At 35.6% G+C, this 18,359-nt stretch overlaps 1 protein-coding gene and 1 long non-coding RNA gene across 7 annotated transcripts in view; one reads left to right on the top strand and one right to left on the bottom strand.

Annotated features, from left to right (window-relative positions):
• LOC134804801 (cadherin-89D) overlaps positions 1-7,685 on the top strand; it is a 91,829-nt gene extending 84,144 nt beyond the window's left edge. Inside the window, exons 12-22 of one of the 6 annotated variants that reach the window (XM_063778063.1) lie at positions 310-468; positions 545-725; positions 812-975; positions 1,063-3,215; positions 3,308-3,517; positions 3,772-3,941; positions 4,022-4,090; positions 4,206-4,406; positions 5,079-5,396; positions 5,723-5,803; positions 6,373-7,685. In XM_063778063.1, coding sequence (XP_063634133.1) covers positions 310-468; positions 545-725; positions 812-975; positions 1,063-3,215; positions 3,308-3,517; positions 3,772-3,941; positions 4,022-4,090; positions 4,206-4,406; positions 5,079-5,396; positions 5,723-5,803; positions 6,373-6,874 — 4,208 coding nt within the window. In that variant the 3' untranslated portion in view covers positions 6,875-7,685. The other 5 variants (XM_063778055.1, XM_063778080.1, XM_063778072.1 and 2 more) reach the window with 5 other exon arrangements.
• Positions 1-18,359, bottom strand: part of LOC134805504 (uncharacterized) — a 407,355-nt gene that overhangs the window by 116,383 nt on the left and 272,613 nt on the right. The gene's annotated exons all lie outside the window — the stretch shown is intronic.

Here is an 18,359-nt window from a genome sequence, read left to right as displayed (position 1 = left end):
CTTGCCATCATCTCTGATAATGCCAGTCGGCTCAAGAAGAGCAGGCACATTGATGGTGGCAAGAGACCGACGGACTATGTCATTAAGCGACGCATGTCTCGAAAAACGGCCTGCACTTTTTTGACAAGATAATCCGTGGTGTCCCAGTCGGATGTACTATTAAATACATCCCTATTGCCACTAAATAAAACGCAAAAGTACCAAATGTATGAAGCCGCAATAAACACCAATCAATGTGTAAACAGGCCCCAGTAAGAAGCCCAGCCATATTTACGCGTAACCTTACTTAATAATTATTGTGGTTTACAGGAACAAAACCCGAGAAACCGGGATTTATAGGAGCTCCATATGAATTTTGGGTTGGATCTAATGTCGGCATTGGCACTAGTGTAGGACAAATACGCATAAATGAAGCGATGGAAAAGAGTGATGTTTCCTATGACTTACTTCATGGATATGAAGATGGAGGTGTATATTTTACCTATGATTAAAGTTAAAGTACTATCGAAGACTTTGAGCTTTAAATTATTGCATTTGTTTTCAGTACCTTTTGCAGTAGAAGAAAGTTCAGGCGTGATAACAGTCATTGAAGAACTCTCAAGGTTTAATCGACCAATGTATGATTTCGAAGCCGTAGCAACACAAGAAAGTGCTAATGTAACGATTACCACAAATGCAACAGTTCATGTTGTTGATGTGCACGACGAAAGAGGAGTGTTGCTAAAGTAATACGAATTTACGTATTAAAGTAATTGGAATTCACGTTTTAATTATCCCATTTTTAAACACAATCAAAACAATTTTTTTTCAGGGGCGCTAATTCTCCGCTTGTGTTTCATGTCAAAGAAAATGTGGCTGGAGCTACAATTGGACAAATATTTCCAGTAAATACAAGCAATTTACCTGTCAACGTAACAGGCAATATTCATTTCATTATAGCTAACCACCAAGACATTACCGATGATATCGCTATAGGTAATTACACATATAGGATGTTCCAAAAATAACTGCAGGTATATCCTGTGGCTGCAAGATTTCATTGATATGAGTTTTTTTTTTCAGGTCAAGATGGGACGATATATGCTCAAAAACCTCTCGATAGAGAAAAAAGAGAGGTATATAGAATGACTGTAATTGCAGAATTTAATAAGGGTATGATATCTGGGGCTGGCATTTATCAAGTCACTATACACGTAACTGATGAAAACGACAACCCGCCAATATTTGATTCTCTTCTTTATGAAGGATTTATAACAGAAAACGCAAAAAAGGGCACAGAAGTGAAAATGACCGACAAAATTAAAGCAAGTGACGCAGATGCAGGATTGAATGCTCAATTTATGTATACACTGTTTGGGGATGGGCATGAATTGTTTGATGTCGATGAAAATACTAGCGTTGTTTCGTTTGTTGGAAGCAAACTAGACAGAGAAGAAAAGAGTGTTTATCTTCTAAAAATAGTAGCAAGGGATAAAGGAAGTTTAAGCTCTGAAGCTAAATTAACTATTACAGTTATAGATGAAAATGATTGTGAACCAAAATACAATCACGTTACAATACCTATAGGGGAAAACATTGACCTGCTTGAAGTCGATGAAAAAACAAATATTAAAATATATCGTGAAAAAAAGAATGAATTCAGCGGAGTAATTATTAACGTTGAGGCTAAACCAAAGAATAAGTTTGCATTTATCAATGCAGTTGGTCCTATGTTCTCTGTTCCAGAAAACGTTGCCATTGGTTCCACAATCCTGAAAGTTAATGCTGTAGATATGGATAGTGGACTTAATGGACAATTAAGATATGAGTTTATTTCGGAAGTTTTTATGCCTCCCTATGCCATATCATCTAACGCAATGAACATAAAACGATACTTTGTGATCAATGAAAGACATGGCCATATTATAGTTGCAAGAGCACTACCACCAGAATCTGAATTCAGGTTAAACATATCGGCTATCGATGGTGGGGGTTTAAGTGATCACATTGCAATACGGTTTTTCATCAAAGATGTTAACGATCATTTCCCAATGTTCAAAAAATCATGGTACAATTTCAATGTTGAAGAAGCGCAATACACAAGGAGAATATTAGGAAAAATTGATGCAACAGATGCAGACTTTGGCCAAAATGCAAATTTGACATATTATATAGAACCGTCAAGTAAAGACTTGCCCTTTGAAATTGCTCCTCTTAGCGGTGTTTTTAGTGTTAATGGAGAACTTGACAGGGAACGAGAAGATAAATATATATTAACCGTGGTAGCAAGAGATAATGGTCCAGAAAAAAAACTGTCATCATCTGTAAGTGTTGAAGTTCAAGTATTAGATATAAATGATAATGCACCAAAGTTTTTTGCATACGATGATTTGCTAGAGTGGAAACACCCAGAAGCTGGGGAACTGATAAATCATAACTTTGAATCCGTAATGATGATACCTGTATACAAAGCGACATTAGAAGAAAACGCCCCGATAGGTTCTACAGTTGCAAGAGTATACGCAAACGACTCAGATTTCATTGGAAATGGGAACGGTTTAATTCTATACAGTCTACCTCAACGAAAAAATAAATTGAGTCTTTTTGCTATAGATTCAAAGGAAGGAATTATTACTACAACTGGCAGGCTCGATTATGAAAGTCAATCAGTCCATAATGTCACAATAATAGCATCTGATTTAGGCTCGCCTAGTTTAAGCTCAACAGCTATTTTAATGCTCACTGTAACAGATGTCCCCGATGATGTAGAAGTATCTGATAAACCGGTGTTTATTTCACGTTACTATGAACTAGAAATAGAAGAAAATACTAGAACTCCAGTTGAACTGCTTACTGTCAATCTAACGGAGTATTACGAGAATTTTAAAATGAAATACTTTATTCTCAATGAGAATGATTCAGATGTTAAAAGAACATTTGTAATAGATCCAAGGAATGGCACTTTATATTTAGTGAAGAGTCCGGATCGTGAAGTAAGAGACGTTTATGAGATTATAATCAGAGCTGAAAGACAAAAGATAAGCAGGGAGCTTCCACATATGATATATCCCGTATCAGATGACGTGTTAGAAGGGATGAGTAAATTCGACGTTAAAGTAATTTTAAGAATTAAAGATGTAAATGACAATGCGCCGAAGTTTATAAATGGAGGCCGACCAATGGTGACTGCGATACCTACAACAGCAGCATTTGGTTATCAAGTTATACAGTTACAGGTAGAAATATTCGTGTAATTTTCCGTTATGTGGCATAATTTATAAACTCTATAAATAAATGTATATTTAAATTATTTCTTTAACTTATCCAGGCAATAGATGCTGATCTAGGGACCAATGCCGACATTCGCTACCAGATACTTAACGAGCAATCGCAGCGGTTTGCTATTGATCCTGAAACAGGTCGCGTACGTGCGGTGGCCGCATTTGCACGAGATGCAGGGCGGGTCTTTGGATTTGATGTTAAAGCCACTGATAAGAAAGGCGCCGATGATGGAAAATCTGCCATTGCTAATGTTTTTGTAAGTAGCAATTCAAAGACAACAATAAGTTGTAAAATTTATACACCAAAATGATAACGTCAGGTGACAAGCAAAAGTCACTAATTACTAAAAAAAATTTAAACAAAAATCGAACTTCTTTTAGTACTAATATGGTTCACTATGGCTATGAACTTGTGGTGGTACTTAGTGACTTTTGCTTGTCACCCGACGATAAGGTAAACTAAGCTTATAGTTGGTCATATTTTACAACCCATATATCAACTCGATTACAGGTGTATGTGCTTGATGACAATAAACAACTGCTACTCGTGCTCGGTGCCAAGCCAATGGAAGTTGAAAAAGAAATAGAAAATATAACTAGGACTTTGACAACTATGACTGGTTATGACGTAAGAATAAGGCGTCTGGAAACTAATAATAGAGTCGTTATGGATGGATACGCGTGAGTTACGTTTGCAATATTATTAATGAAAGTAGCGAGAGTGTTTTAAAGATACTTAACTAATTGTGATTTTTTTCCAGCACTGATATGTTCATTTATGCTATTGACCCAATGTCAAATACAATTATTGATATGGATGTCCTTCAAAAGTAAGTATTTTTTGACACATTATTATTCATAGGTTACATAGGTTTATAGCTGTTAATGTAACATTTTAAAGTGTTTTTCTTTGCATGTTTATAACGACAGTAATTTTTTTTTCAGATCATTATTTAAAAGAGGTTTAGAATTGCGGCAGAACCTTGCTGGCTTTAAAGTACTCGAAGTGGGTGATTCCTCCATGGCACAGCCAAGAGGCGCCAGGCTTCTTGGAACTATGGAGATAAGCGCAGTAGCACTAGGTTGTATTGTTTTTGCGGCAACCCTTACGACAACGATCGCTATAAAATGTTTAAGAAGCCGAAGGTAATATGTCTATTATCGTGTTTTACCATTTTTAGCTAAATTCTATGATCAAAACTTGTCCGAAAAATTACTATTAAATTCTTGTTATAACGCCATTTAGCTTAAATTGATTCTGAAAATACTTAGCTTCAACGACACACTTTATTTAAAAAAAAAACTATTCTGATGAAACTTTATTTTATGACTTTTGCATACAACATTGTAACGTTACTCAAGCCTTGAGTAGAGCACTGTAACGCAATGAATTTTATTCTAGCTACACCAAGAGGTAAGCGAACTTTCATTTTTTACCTTACCTTTTCAGACATCGTCATCACCACAAACGAAAGCATGTGACACATTACTTTGTATAGATATATTTGTAGCTTAACACTATTCCTAGTGCATGGTTGTTACTTATAACTATTGTGATACATTTAGTAGTTTTTAATCTTTGTTGATTGTACTTGTAATTTATTTTACTTACCTTTAAAAACCTACTGTTTTATGAATAAATCAACCGATTAAAAAAAACTGTCTTTGTTAATTTTGAACTGAATAATCTTCGTTACTATTTACTGTGCGTGCACGTATTTTATTTTTCATTCCTTTTTGCACGTATCTTTTTACAATCTTTTGTTTATAACCATATCTTCTTTTGACTGACTCTTCTTCTATCTTTTGCCCTAACAGAAATCGTCACAAACCATATTCCCAGCAACGTCTTAACGCTTACTCCACTGAGCACTTAACTAAATACGGAGGTCTCTTTCCATCTGGAGGAAACCAGTGTCAGGAACTTCACCAATCAATCAGCGAGGCAGACTCATATATAGACGTCATCAATCACAACGTTACTAAAAAGATATGCCCCCACGGAAACACTGTAGAAGAATTTGGAAAAGCCCACCAAAAATGTATAAAAAATCAATTTGGCGAACATACTTCGGATTTTAATCAAAAACACGAGAAACTCTGTATCAAGTACAATCAACGACCGCTCCAAAAAAGGTAAGAGTATTAAATTTGCTAATATAATGTGCTTATTGTTTTAAGGTGGACTTATTAACCTATTTTTCAAAATTCACAAATATACTAAACATGAACATTGTGCAATCATAACCAACATGATCAAACTAAAAACGAAAACAAAGTGATTTATAGCACTTATTGAGATGCCTGACATTTGTTTTTTAGTTTGTTCTAAGCGTTATACATTGGCAATACATTATAGGTACTCTATAATTACCATATTTCATTACATAATTAACATATTAACACACACATCATTCACCTAGGAAAGGTCATGACAACTCGATAACGTCAGTGAATTCTAGTGGACAGGACTCTGGAATCGCCGAAGCTGTACGATGTCCATGTGGCCAATCCAGTGTGCACACATCGGAGGAAAGCAGTGGGTATGTAATGTTTCTTATCATCCTTTTATGAAGCGATTCCAAAGAAAGACGTAACACACATTTTCTAAGATGATGTACAAATTTATAATAGGCTGGGTGTCTCTCTATCTGCTTATGAATCTTGTGGATTTCTTCTGGTTTATTTGGGGGTTATGGTCTTATTTTTGGTGAGGCATTTGAAGTTACAAAAATAATAAAATTCATACTAATGGGCATATTAAGCTTTATAATGAACATACGGTATAATATATAATTTTTTATGAAAAATTTTATCAATTCAGTTTATTTTTTTCTAAAATAGGTTAATTTCTATCTAATTAATAATTTTAAACATACGACCTGAAAACTATTAATAAAGAATAAGTAAAAAGCTATGCAAAATCATTCCAACCTAATAATAATGGTGCTGGAATTAATAAATACCGAAATCAACATTAGGATACGAGAAATTTATAGATTTTGCTAGGAATATTATGTTGGTTCATCGATATTCCTAGTACATTGATTTTGATGGCGTTTCTAGTTATTTGGAGATCTATTAATTAAGTTAATCAACTATGGATTTCCAGGTGCAGTTACGAAGACTCTTTAAAATCCAACCATAACCAAGAGCGAAAACCTTACCATCGGGACTTGCGGCCAGAATCTGACCAAAGGTTTCCCCGTCGGGCATCTTTTGGCCACCAGCCCTTCCAACAACGAAGAACAAATTATGGACGACAGTCGTTTTCAGAAAACATGCAAAGACACTATCCACCGTTTGAGAGAATGTCTGCAAACAGCAGAATGACGAGGCAGATATCGTCGCCCAATGTATCTAATCTTCCTCAGTCATATTTTATGAATAAAAGTTTCAAAAGAAAAGAAGCTTTAAATGAACCAATGATAGATTATGATCAAAGTGATGATGACGTGTTCGATACGAGAATTGATAGAAGACCGAGTAAGGCTAAAAGGGGGAAGTTTATGGAATTGGGGGGACAAGCTGCAGTTTTTGTGGCAACGCCAGCTGCGGCGGAGATAATTAGAAGGCAAGGCAATGAGAGATTAATGTTTGCCAGGCCTTTATAGTGAAGTTGTAGACTGTTGATGCTGAAATTGAATTTGTGATATCATAATGTGAAACTTTTTACTGTTGCCAAAGTGCTATAACTACAGGTTATTCGTGTCTTTGGAGACAGATGTGTAACCGTAAGCTTTGCTTGCTACGAATACGCAATACTTTACATTGTTGAAGCAATGTCAAATCTATTGTTTTGCAAGGATTTTTATCTTCTATTTATTATTTAATTCTTGCCAATTCGATGGATCATGTAAATGAGAATAAATTCTAAGAGTTGAATACATAGTACCTATCTAAATAACTATAGAAGTCGCAAAATAAGAGACTGCCCGACAAAGTGTTAACGGTAAAGGTTACATTGGGATTAGAGGTTACGCTGACACCAGCAGACTACACAACCTGAATCCCAATGTTACCTCATTACGACTCAGAACTCCTCTAAAACGTATCTGAGGCCTATGTTACAATTTTGGTTAGATATAACTGCAAAATAATCGGAAAGCAGCATTTTGAATTGTATGTACATTTCAATGACGGCATTTTTTTAAGAAACAAAAAAGTGTTACACAAAATACAAATACACAATAGTGTTCATTGAATGATGATACTCGTATTATCATTTTCAAACCTTTGTTGAAAGTTTATGAATTTCTGTTATTTAATGAGTGCCATTTGGTGTGAATGAAGACTTGTAACCATACCTACTATCCTGAACCACCTTTAATGTAACATTCTTTGTTAATATTTTTTCTATGTAAAAATGTTTAATACTGTAAATATTATATAAGTTTTAAGGTATCTATAAATATTTTTTTATTATTACCTTTGTTTTATTAATTTTATTACAATTGGTTAAATACAAAAATAATATTACCCAATGCGTCCACTGTCATCGTCGTCAATGGTGCACGCTAGACCGGGCCGGGGCCGTGCTGGAGCTTCCGGCGCTTCGTTTTCTATGAACCAGCACGTGATCACCGATGAGCCATCATAGAAAATGCCATGTCGGTCGCCTCGGCCCGGGCCCGACCCGGTATAGGGTGAGTCATCCTTTATTGCTTGCTTACACTGAATTCATCACTTTTATTTACTAATACATACATACCGCTGCTATATCTAGTAAGAAATACTGAACAGATAATATTAACTCAACGCCATTTATAATAGGTACGGTACCTATATAAGTTTTTAAACTGAAACCCATTCATAATCGGTAAATCCGGGTCCAATGGATTAGGCAACAAGGATTAAGGGTAAGCCATCTCAAAGCATTAAATTGTAACATTGTATTAATTTAAGCGCGCGGTTGTTTTAGGCGGTAAATGAGATGCTTTTGCCGCACACTATTTGACATGGCATGCTATTATGGATGGTTTTATCCACGTGATAAAATAACTGTCACTTTATAACACCGCTGGATAGAAACTGACGGACTCCGTTTTATCACGCTGTCGCAGCGGTAAGCGCATTGTCATTTTTTAGGGTTCCGTATCCAAAGGGCAACACGGGACCCTATTACTAAGACTCCGCTGTCCGTCCGTACGTCCGTACGTCCGTCCGTCCGTCTGTCCGTCCGTCTGTCACCAGGCTGTATCTCACGAACCGTGATAGCTAGACAGTTGAAATTTTCACAGATGATGTATTTCTCTTGCCGCTATAACAACAAATACTAAAAAGTACGGAACACTTGGTGGGCGAGTCCGACTCGCACTTGTCGGGTTTTTTCTATATTCCGTTGATCGCATGCGTTCAATCAATGCGTTCTGAACTTTACAAACATTATAATTTATTTATTATTTTTATTTTATTAAGTATCTCTATATTTATTTTTCGTCGTAAATTAGGTTATTATAATATGAATAGTTATAAAAGTAAAATATAAAAACACATACAAAACGATAAAAAATACATATAAACACATTATAAAAAACCTAACCTAGGGTTAGGCTTAGCCCAAGCTGCCGGTGGTCAGGGCCGCAGAGTGAGGAACCGACGTACTATATTATTTTATTTATTATTTATATTAATTGTTACATCTTGAATTGTTGATATTTTAGCAATTTCTATGTACTTACAGTAAAATATATGTTAGATATCAATTTTGCACCTTACTAAGTACTTTGTAATAATAAAAAATATATAAACATATCTTTGACGTCGGCTGTATACCACTGCGAAGTTATGTTTGTTCTTTTACTTCTTTTCAAACATGAGATTTAACCTAAGTATTTCATATTTCTATCGGGCGATATACTAAAGGTCACTGTTAAAGAAATATATTTAAAAATAAGACCATTATCGTAGCTAAGTATAAAAATATGTGCTAAATTTTCAAGCCCTCTTTCTCGTTTATAAAAAATGTTCAAAGAATTTATTTTACTTTTATAAGTTCAGAGATAAGAAAAGCTTGGAAACATGACAGCAAGAGTGTAAGTTTTAGCTTCAGTTCTTCAAACTTTTTTCATTTTACTTACTGAAGATAAAGTGGCTCCAATTTTTCGATAATTGGTTGCCAGATTTCAGGATTTCAGCAAAAACGCCTCCAAAATCATTTTAACGCCAGATGACCTATTGATATAAGAAATCCACGAAAGTTTTGTTAGTGCATATACTTATAATTATAGGTACATATTTTTGCGTGTGTAGGGGTGTTTTTAAAGGAGCAGACAAAGCGCTTGATGTTAAGCAATTATCGTCGTCCATGGACACCCGAGGAGTTGTACTTCACTAAGGTGAAGAAATGTATACATATACTTAGGATTAAGATTCTAAGTCCATTTACCACTGAAATGGACTTCCTGTTTCTCGCGACATTAATAAAATAAATAATAAATTATTATAAGGTCATTCTTACACAAATTGACTAAGTCCCACGGTAAGCTCAAGAAAGCTTATGTTGTGGGTACTCAGACAACGATAAATATAATAAAATACTTAAATACACAGAAAACATCCATGACTCAGGAACAAATATCTGCTCGTCAAGTCATCACACAATTAAATGCCCTTACCGGGATTCGAACACATGACCATCGGCTTCACATGCCAACATGCCAATCGCTTACGCTCCGTAGCGATCGAAATCCAACGGTCACTGTCTCACTAATACGGAAGAGTGGCGAGAGTGAGATTCGATGGCGAAGCGCAAGCGATTGTCACCTTGGCTAGGCCGCCTGACTGGTTATTTCTACCAGTATCTAGTCCTAGCACAGGAGTTACGCAACCTTATTTCGCCCTCGAGATGGACTACCCGTTTTTTTCTCACTGTATTAATAAAATTAGACGGTCGGGCAGTCATAGTCCTATTTCGAGGGCGCGATACTTTCGCGCCGCTCCCGTGTTAGGTCTATTTAATTTATAGGTATCCATGATAACGGGTACGGGTAGGTACCTACTTCAATAGGTACTGAGTAAATTTTATGGGTACCTATTAAATATGGAACTCAGTATTTCACATTTTCGGTTATGAGTTTGATTGCTTATAATTTATGCAGTTCTCTACATATCATACAGCAAAGCAAAGACTTTGTTTTATTAGTATACGTCACGCATCGGAAGCTTGATCTTTTAAACAAATATAATTAAAATTCATCATCAGAATCAAAATTTCTGAAGACTTAAAAATATTTATACTACCCAAATCTAACTAGTGGCTCTGTGAGCTGTAGACCTCGCGAGCAGAGCTTGAAATAACATGGTGCTAAGAGCTTTAAATACACCGTGTTTTTTTTGATTTCCGTTAATTTCAAGGGTGCATTCCTGAGCTTAAATCAAGTAACTTTCTCAAAGACACCGATGTTCTAATTAAGTCCATTTCGGAGATAATCCATAATTTATTTTTTTACTATAAGGCCTCTACAAGCGTGTACACTTGCCTTAGGGCCGGCTTACATATTGATTAGTGTTTAGAATGAGTTCATACATTTGCTACTAAACTTAAGTACAATCTCGGTCGATTGATGTACGAAATGACATTGATATGTCACAGATTTCAATTGTTTGGTTGAGTTAAATGTAATGCCCGTGTTACAACAACGCTATATGCTACATTTAATTACTTTTTAAACAAAAAAAAAACAAAAAAGAAAACAAAAAAAAAATTTTTTTTTGAAAATTAACTACTTATGCCATTTAGTTCTTATAAACGTACTTAACTATACCCCGAAGTTAACGGAATTCAATAAAAACACGGTGTATATTAAATTAAAGAAAAACAATACGAAATTTATGTGTAAAAAAATACAAAAAGTTATAATATCCCAGCATACAATTACTGGGGATCGAACCCAGACCCTCTGTGCAAACAGAAAAAGCGAACGTTTACAAACTGAGCCAACTAGTTCTTAGATGGGTTGACGAAATTTAGCTACTCCTTCTCAAATTAAAATTAGTTAAAATTAAATATCTAAATACCGCCTAAACCAGCGATAATTTTTTTCTGCATTTTTTGCTATTAACTCTGTAAACATGTCTGAAAAAGAAAAAAGTCTTATGATATCGATACGACTATTTGTTTAGGCGCCAGGTATCACGACTCCGCCATTTTTAAAAATTTCCAAAAACCGGATTGACAAAAAAAAATTATTTAGTCATAAAATTCGGTCACAAAATTTCACGAGAATCGGTTAAGAATTGCGACCTGTAGAGGAGAACATCCGGACATACGAAAGCAAAATGCCCGAGTCAAAACGTAGACCTTCGCTTCGCTTCGGTCAACTAGCATAAAACATAATGTAATAAAATACTCACTATTTATCACTAACATACAAAACACAGCTAATTAAGCTATAGCTTAGATTATAAAGTTATATTATCGTAAAGTCCTTTAAGCCTTTATACCTACCATTTGTTTTTTTAAGAAAATGGAAACTAAAATCTGATTTGATAATCATTATTTGCTTAGGTAGAATGAATCCTACTGAAGAATCTGCAAGGAATCGAAACTACAACAGCCTATAGAATAGTTTATTTCAATGTGTTTAAGGAGGTACTATTCGTAGATTTACTGTAGATAACCGAAATACCTAAATAATTATTCACTTGGCACTGATAATTGGCGCCTTTCTCTACGTTATATACTTATTTCATTATTCCTTCTAAGGGCGTCATTTTTACCATGCCAATGCACGGAACCGTAAAAACATCGCAAACTCATTTCCTATGCGTAATCATATTAGACAGATATATGCTGGTATTTGTCAACGGGCAAGCATATTCAGATTTAAGAAATATGATGACAACATGACATTTATCTCGGTGCATTTCATTCGTACAAAAAGAAACGAGACGAGGGTATCGAATATCGGAAGATTCTTATTGGTTTTTAATACCGGTACTGAAGATGACCATTTAAAAATTTAAGGGGCTACCCCATGCCAATGACCTTCGATCTGAATCCCTTAGTTTTCTAATGTTTTTTGTAGCTTATTATATTAACAGCAACGGCATTAAGCAATATAGTATCCCATATTTACTTCAAAGTTCATTGTCTTCAAGATATTTGGCATCAAAGTTGAACAATTTTAGGCTAAAAAACTGGTTTTCAGGCCATAACTTTTGTGTTAATTAGTTTTAAATTAAAACCCTGGACACGTTTTTCGAGACGTCAAAGACGAACCCAAATATGAAGATTTCGTACATGTAAGATCCTTCACTGCAAACTAGAAACGAAAAAAGTGTTTTTATAGACAATCTGCCGTATTCGAACTTCAAGATATTTACAAGAGACGACACGTTCTAGATCCATTCTAGATACGTTATAGTTTAGATATCAACTAGTTCTCTTTTGCAGCGCAATTCGGGCAACCAATGTCACTTTTACGTTAGATAGAGTAAGATATCTATTAGATGTGACTTGGATCTCTAAGTCATATCCTGTGGAAATCGTTCAAGAGTATCTCCAGAATCGCGCAAATGTCAAATTTGACAGGTTAGATCTTAAAAATATCGTTATCGTATCTTGGTGATGTCTAAAAAATATCTAATAGATGTCTATTTCAAAATCCGAATCGGGCCTTAAGTTTAAAAAAATTATAAAAATAATTATTATAATTTTTTTTCAAAATCCGGTGGACAAAACCGGGGATAAAAGATTGAAAAACCGATAACCGTTTGTCTTATAATTCTATCTATAGTGCAAAAAAAGGAGATACGATTCAAAACTTGTCAAAAATCGATGAAAACCTCGGGTAGCCCCTTAAGGTAAAACCTGTTACATGGTCAATGATAATGGTTCAATAAAAAAAAAGAAACTCAAAATATCCTATACTTACCGGAATTCCGACATTTGTTGCCTTCAATTCCGGTATTGAAATATCGTCTAGATCGGTCCGATATTCCGGAATCCGGTATTCATTCATTTATATCGATTGAAATTGCGCTGTTAATATCTGAATAAGCCTCGGGGTCGGCGCCCGCTGTATTGGGATGATTTACGCAAATCGTCAGTTTGGATTTTGTTATAAGAATTTGCAAATCAGCGTTTTTCTGATCACACATTCTGAAGCAGCATGTTTTGCACTGAAAGGGTGTAGGAAAACTCCTAGACTGACAAGACTGTTCATCATCATCATCATCATCTCAGCCATAAGACGTCCACTGCTGAACATAGGCCTCCCCCTTGGACCTCCATTCGTACCGGTTGGAAGCGACCCGCATCCAGCGTCCTCCGGCGGCCTTAACAAGGTCGTCTGTCCATCTTGTGGGTGGACGTGCTACGCTGCGCTTGCTAGTCCGTGGTCTCCACTCGAGCACTTTTCGGCCCCATCGGCCATCTTCTCTACGTGCAATGTGGCCTGCCCATTGCCACTTCAGCTTGCTAATCCGGTGGGCTATGTCGGTGACTTTAGTTCGTCTACGGATCTCCTCATTTCTGATTCGATCACGCAGAGAAACTCCGAGCATAGGCCTCTCCATAGCTCGCTGAGCGACTTTGAGTTTTGAGATGAGGCCGATAGTGAAAGACCACATTTCGGAGCCGTAAGTCATCACTGGTAACACACATTGATTAAAGACTGTCGTCTTGAGGCACTGAGGTATGTCGGACGAAAAAACATTACGTAGTTTCCCGAACGCTGCCCAACCGAGTTGGATTCGGCGGTTGACCTCTTTCTCGAAGTTGGACCTACCTAATTTGACTACTTGTTCAAGTAGATGTACGAGTCAACAACTTCGAGTACCGAGTTCCCAACAGAGACTGGGATGGGCACAACATTGGCATTTGACATAAGTTTCGTCTTGTCCATGTTCATTTTCAAGCCCACCCGTTGTGAAACTCGGTTGAGGTCATCGAGTATCATGCTGAGTTCCTCCATCGACTTTGCCATGACTACGATATCGTCGGCAAACCGAAGGTGAGTGATGTATTCGCCGTTGATGTTGATGCCAAGTCCTTGCCATTCCAGGAGCTTGAAGGCGTCTTCCATTACGGCAGTAAACAGTTTGGGAGGGATAACGTCTCCCTGCCTTACGCCTTTTCGCAATGGAATCGCCTTCGTGCTCTGCTCATGTACTCGGACCGACATGGTGGCGTTTCTATACAAACACTTCAACACTTCGATGTACCGATAGTCAATATGGCATCGCTGAAGAGACTCAAGCACCGCCCATGTTTCCACCGAATCGAAGGCTTTCTCATAGTCCACAAACGCTAAGCATAATGGCAAGTTATACTCTTCGGTCTTCTGTATAACTTGCCGCAGCGTATGGATGTGGTCTATGGTACTATAGCCTTTTCGGAAACCGGCTTGTTCGGGAGGCTGGAAGTCATCAAGTCTGTGTTCGAGACGACAAGACTGTTACAATATATTAATTAGTACTAAAATTACTACCTATTTATTTTTGATAATTTATTGAATTTACTTTTTACAACTTAATCCATAAGTCAATTATTAATATTATAAAGAATATTAATAAGATAAATCCAATTTTCACTGCAATTCAGCGAATTTCAAGCTAAAAAAATAAAAAAATAGCCTATATACGTCCCACTGCTGGGCACAGGCCTCCTCAATCAATAAAATATTATATTATAATAAAACCAATAAATATAAGATAGGTAGGTACCTAAAGGTACTGATTTATGAAATATCATAACACGACATCGGACGCATGGATAACGGATAACTAGATAAGAACCCAAATTGAATTTTCATTAAATTCGAATTAATTTGTGGTGGATTTTTGTGGTCACATTAAGCGTCATATGATGAGTCACTTAATGTAGACCATAAATCATCAATGAATACAGAAAAAATATAGAACATACTTTTGAAATACCATTTTTTGGTAAGTCCTGTAATAGCACTTTATCGTCTGAAGACAATAAAGCTTCACATCTCATAGCCCATTCGAGTCAATATGGCGATAACAATGTGGAAGACAGAAATGCAGACAGCAAGTTCAAATCAGCTATTTTCTTTTGATGTAACGTCAAGACAAATTGTATGAAGTTAGTATAAGACAAGATCGCATTCATAAACATCTCAATGAATCCATATTCTTCCATTACTTAAGTTTTCGTTGTACCTACCTATTTAAAAATAATTGAAAGCGCAAAAACATGTTGGATTTTGTTTTTGTGTGAAATTTTACGAAGAATTTTTATCAGAAGAAAAATAAACAAATAACTTCAATATCAAACGAGTGGTTAATAAAAGATGTAGAGATATTATATTTAGTAAAAGAGGCCCTCCTAATGGTAAGTTTATACTATAGGCAACGAATGTTGCAAGTCGTCGACAGTTTGCGGACTCCGGTAGGTAATTTTACGCACCATGATGGCGATTTCCGTTTTTCGGGAAAATTACAAAATCATGCAGTTACTTTGGAATTAATACTGTTGCTAGGAACAATTGCAAGTTTACGTTTTTAACTCCTATTTATCAAAAGGTGAGAAATCATTAACGAATAATTATTTATTATGATTTTTAGTATTGGGGTCACCATTATTCTAACCTATTGGCCTAAAAAAGGAGGTTACTTCTGCTAACAAACCATCTTTTTGACCTAAGCTGTAACTAAGGTTAGTAAATGGGCCGATGAGCGAAGTTATTGTGGCAGTGTAAGGAATCGAGGCAATATATAACGATAAGCGGGGCAGGCAATATTTGCAGACCGTTTTGCGGAAACGCCGATTTGTAGGTATACCACACTACTAACAGTTATGTAAACAAATCCCTAACGAAGAACTTTATACACACATTTTGGCAGTTGAGGTGAAGGAACTCCGTAGGATATATAATAAAGTAGCCTCTTCCCGCAATTTCATTCGCATAAAAGCTGTAAAACCCTCTGTCCCTTCCCTACCCCTTCAGTTCTCCCATACTAGCATTTTAACCTCCGTACCACCCCTTTAAATAATGAATTCCGGGGTAAAATGTAGGATATTTATGTGCTTTGTCACGATAAAAAATATTATCAGTTTGACTTTTTACCAAATTGTTTTATAAATATAACTTTAAACTTCCATTGACCATTATAACGATCCCTTTAATTTGAATTGTCATATAATGTATTTTGCCTAACTTTTGTTTGCATGTTATATGTCCGTTTTGGGGTTACCAACTTACCACGGTGTAGGTTACCTATATACGTACCAAATTGTAACTCATGTGGTCAAATTAGTACTTTTACTTTTTCCTAGTAGGCACTTTCAGTCAAATTAGCTGTGACAGACCGACGGACAGACAAACTCTTATAAGGGGTCTATTTTTACCATTTTGAGGTACGGACTTGTTTGGTAAAGTATCACTGTTTTCAAGCCAGGCAATGTTTAGCATGTAAGGTAATCATTGTTGAGCATGTTTAGGTACGGTCCTTAAATTAAATAGCATTTCTGTACCTACAAAACTATAAAAAAAAAAAAAAAACGAAGCTAAAAACTTGTTTAAACCCCAAGTCTGAACTTCTGTCGTCTCATTAAGCTCCTCTTATTAAATTTGATCCTTATTTTATTGTTCTCATAAGCTGAAACTTTGAAGAATTGTCTTTAATTCAATGACAAAATCAACTGTGATACTTTATAACAACTTTATAATTAATGGTTTTGTCGAGATTTTAATGTAGGTATAATTTAAATAATTGTTTGAAGATAATATTATTTTAAAATGGTGTTGACTTGTTAAGTATTGTTACAATAAACAAAGAGATTCTTGTATATGTCGGCGGCTGATCGTGAGATCAGGCAGGCATCTACGTGACTATTAAATGATACACTAAGCTAAGATTAAAATACGATGATGACTAATTAAATTAAATGTACAATAAGTTGATCTTTTTGTTTAAATAATTTAAAATCGAATGAATAGGTACTTACCTCTATTATTTTATTCAATAATTAAGAGGTAACTTAATAATTGTAACATTGCCAGTTCACGTCTTTTTGCTATGGTATTTATGCATGGTAACGATATAGTTACAATCGAAAATAAATGGAAATTAGACATGTTTGTGTGTGTGTGTGTTTTTTTTATCGATCCAACTTTAATGTCAGGTAGGGTTTTGGTCAGATTTCTGCCCTTGTAAATATAATCTAGTTTCCGTGTTAATTTTTTAATGGCATTTGACCTTGAATAAAACCTATAACAATTAAATATACAAACAACAATTTTGCATTAGCTCTTTCTTAAAAGTACCTAAAGTTTTATTTTTAGAATTCATGAAATCTTTCCATAGAGTTTCACATCTAGGTTGTAATTAAACTTATCTACAGACTTTTAGACAAAATTAGGGTATTTATTTTAAATTTGAGTCATTAAGAAGAGCCATTAATCGTGTCCCAGCTTATCCCGGCGCTTGTTCAGCCTACGGGACTAGTCCTGATCGCAGCGCGGTCACTGTGCCCCATTCTTGAGGTCAATACACTTTTGACGGAGGTGACATCAGGGTTTGAAGCCGGGACTGAATAGACACGCTTTAAAATCGTATTTTATTTAGCCAGTGGCTTATTAGTTATTAGCCCTAGGGCCAATAAGCCACTGGCTAGCTTTGCCTTTCCCTCATAGAAGTCAGTTTTATGCAATTTATAAAATATAAATTGTGTCTGAAAATACCTGCTGTCTGAATAAATCTATAATATTGTGGTGCTTTATTTCATGCATGGTGTGAAATATTTTTTTCACATCACCTATTTTTCTTCCCTGCTAGGAGGAAAAGGGCTTTTTATTCCCCGCTAGAAGAGATCAAAGTGGCACTTTTCTGTAGTAGGACACTATTTTTTTAATTGCATCCTATATTTTAGTTCAAATAATATTTTGAAAAGTTATAATGTATTCATAGGTAATGTGAAAAGCAGTATGTGTCACATGGTAGCAAATTATTTCCACCTTGGGCGTGAACATACGAATCCCTACCCCGAGTTCTTGAATCTCGCGCTACTCTCTGGATTCTGTAATAGAATTCTTCCGTTCGTTCAGCATTCAATGTACGCCCTCGCCGTAAATATGTCATTTTGCTCCTTTGTGATACAATCTACTCATTTTAAATATAGTCAAC

Source organism: Cydia splendana, chromosome 2 (assembly GCF_910591565.1).
Source record: "Cydia splendana chromosome 2, ilCydSple1.2, whole genome shotgun sequence".
Taxonomy (NCBI): domain Eukaryota; kingdom Metazoa; phylum Arthropoda; class Insecta; order Lepidoptera; family Tortricidae; genus Cydia; species Cydia splendana.
This window is presented reverse-complemented; position numbering and strand designations above follow the sequence as displayed.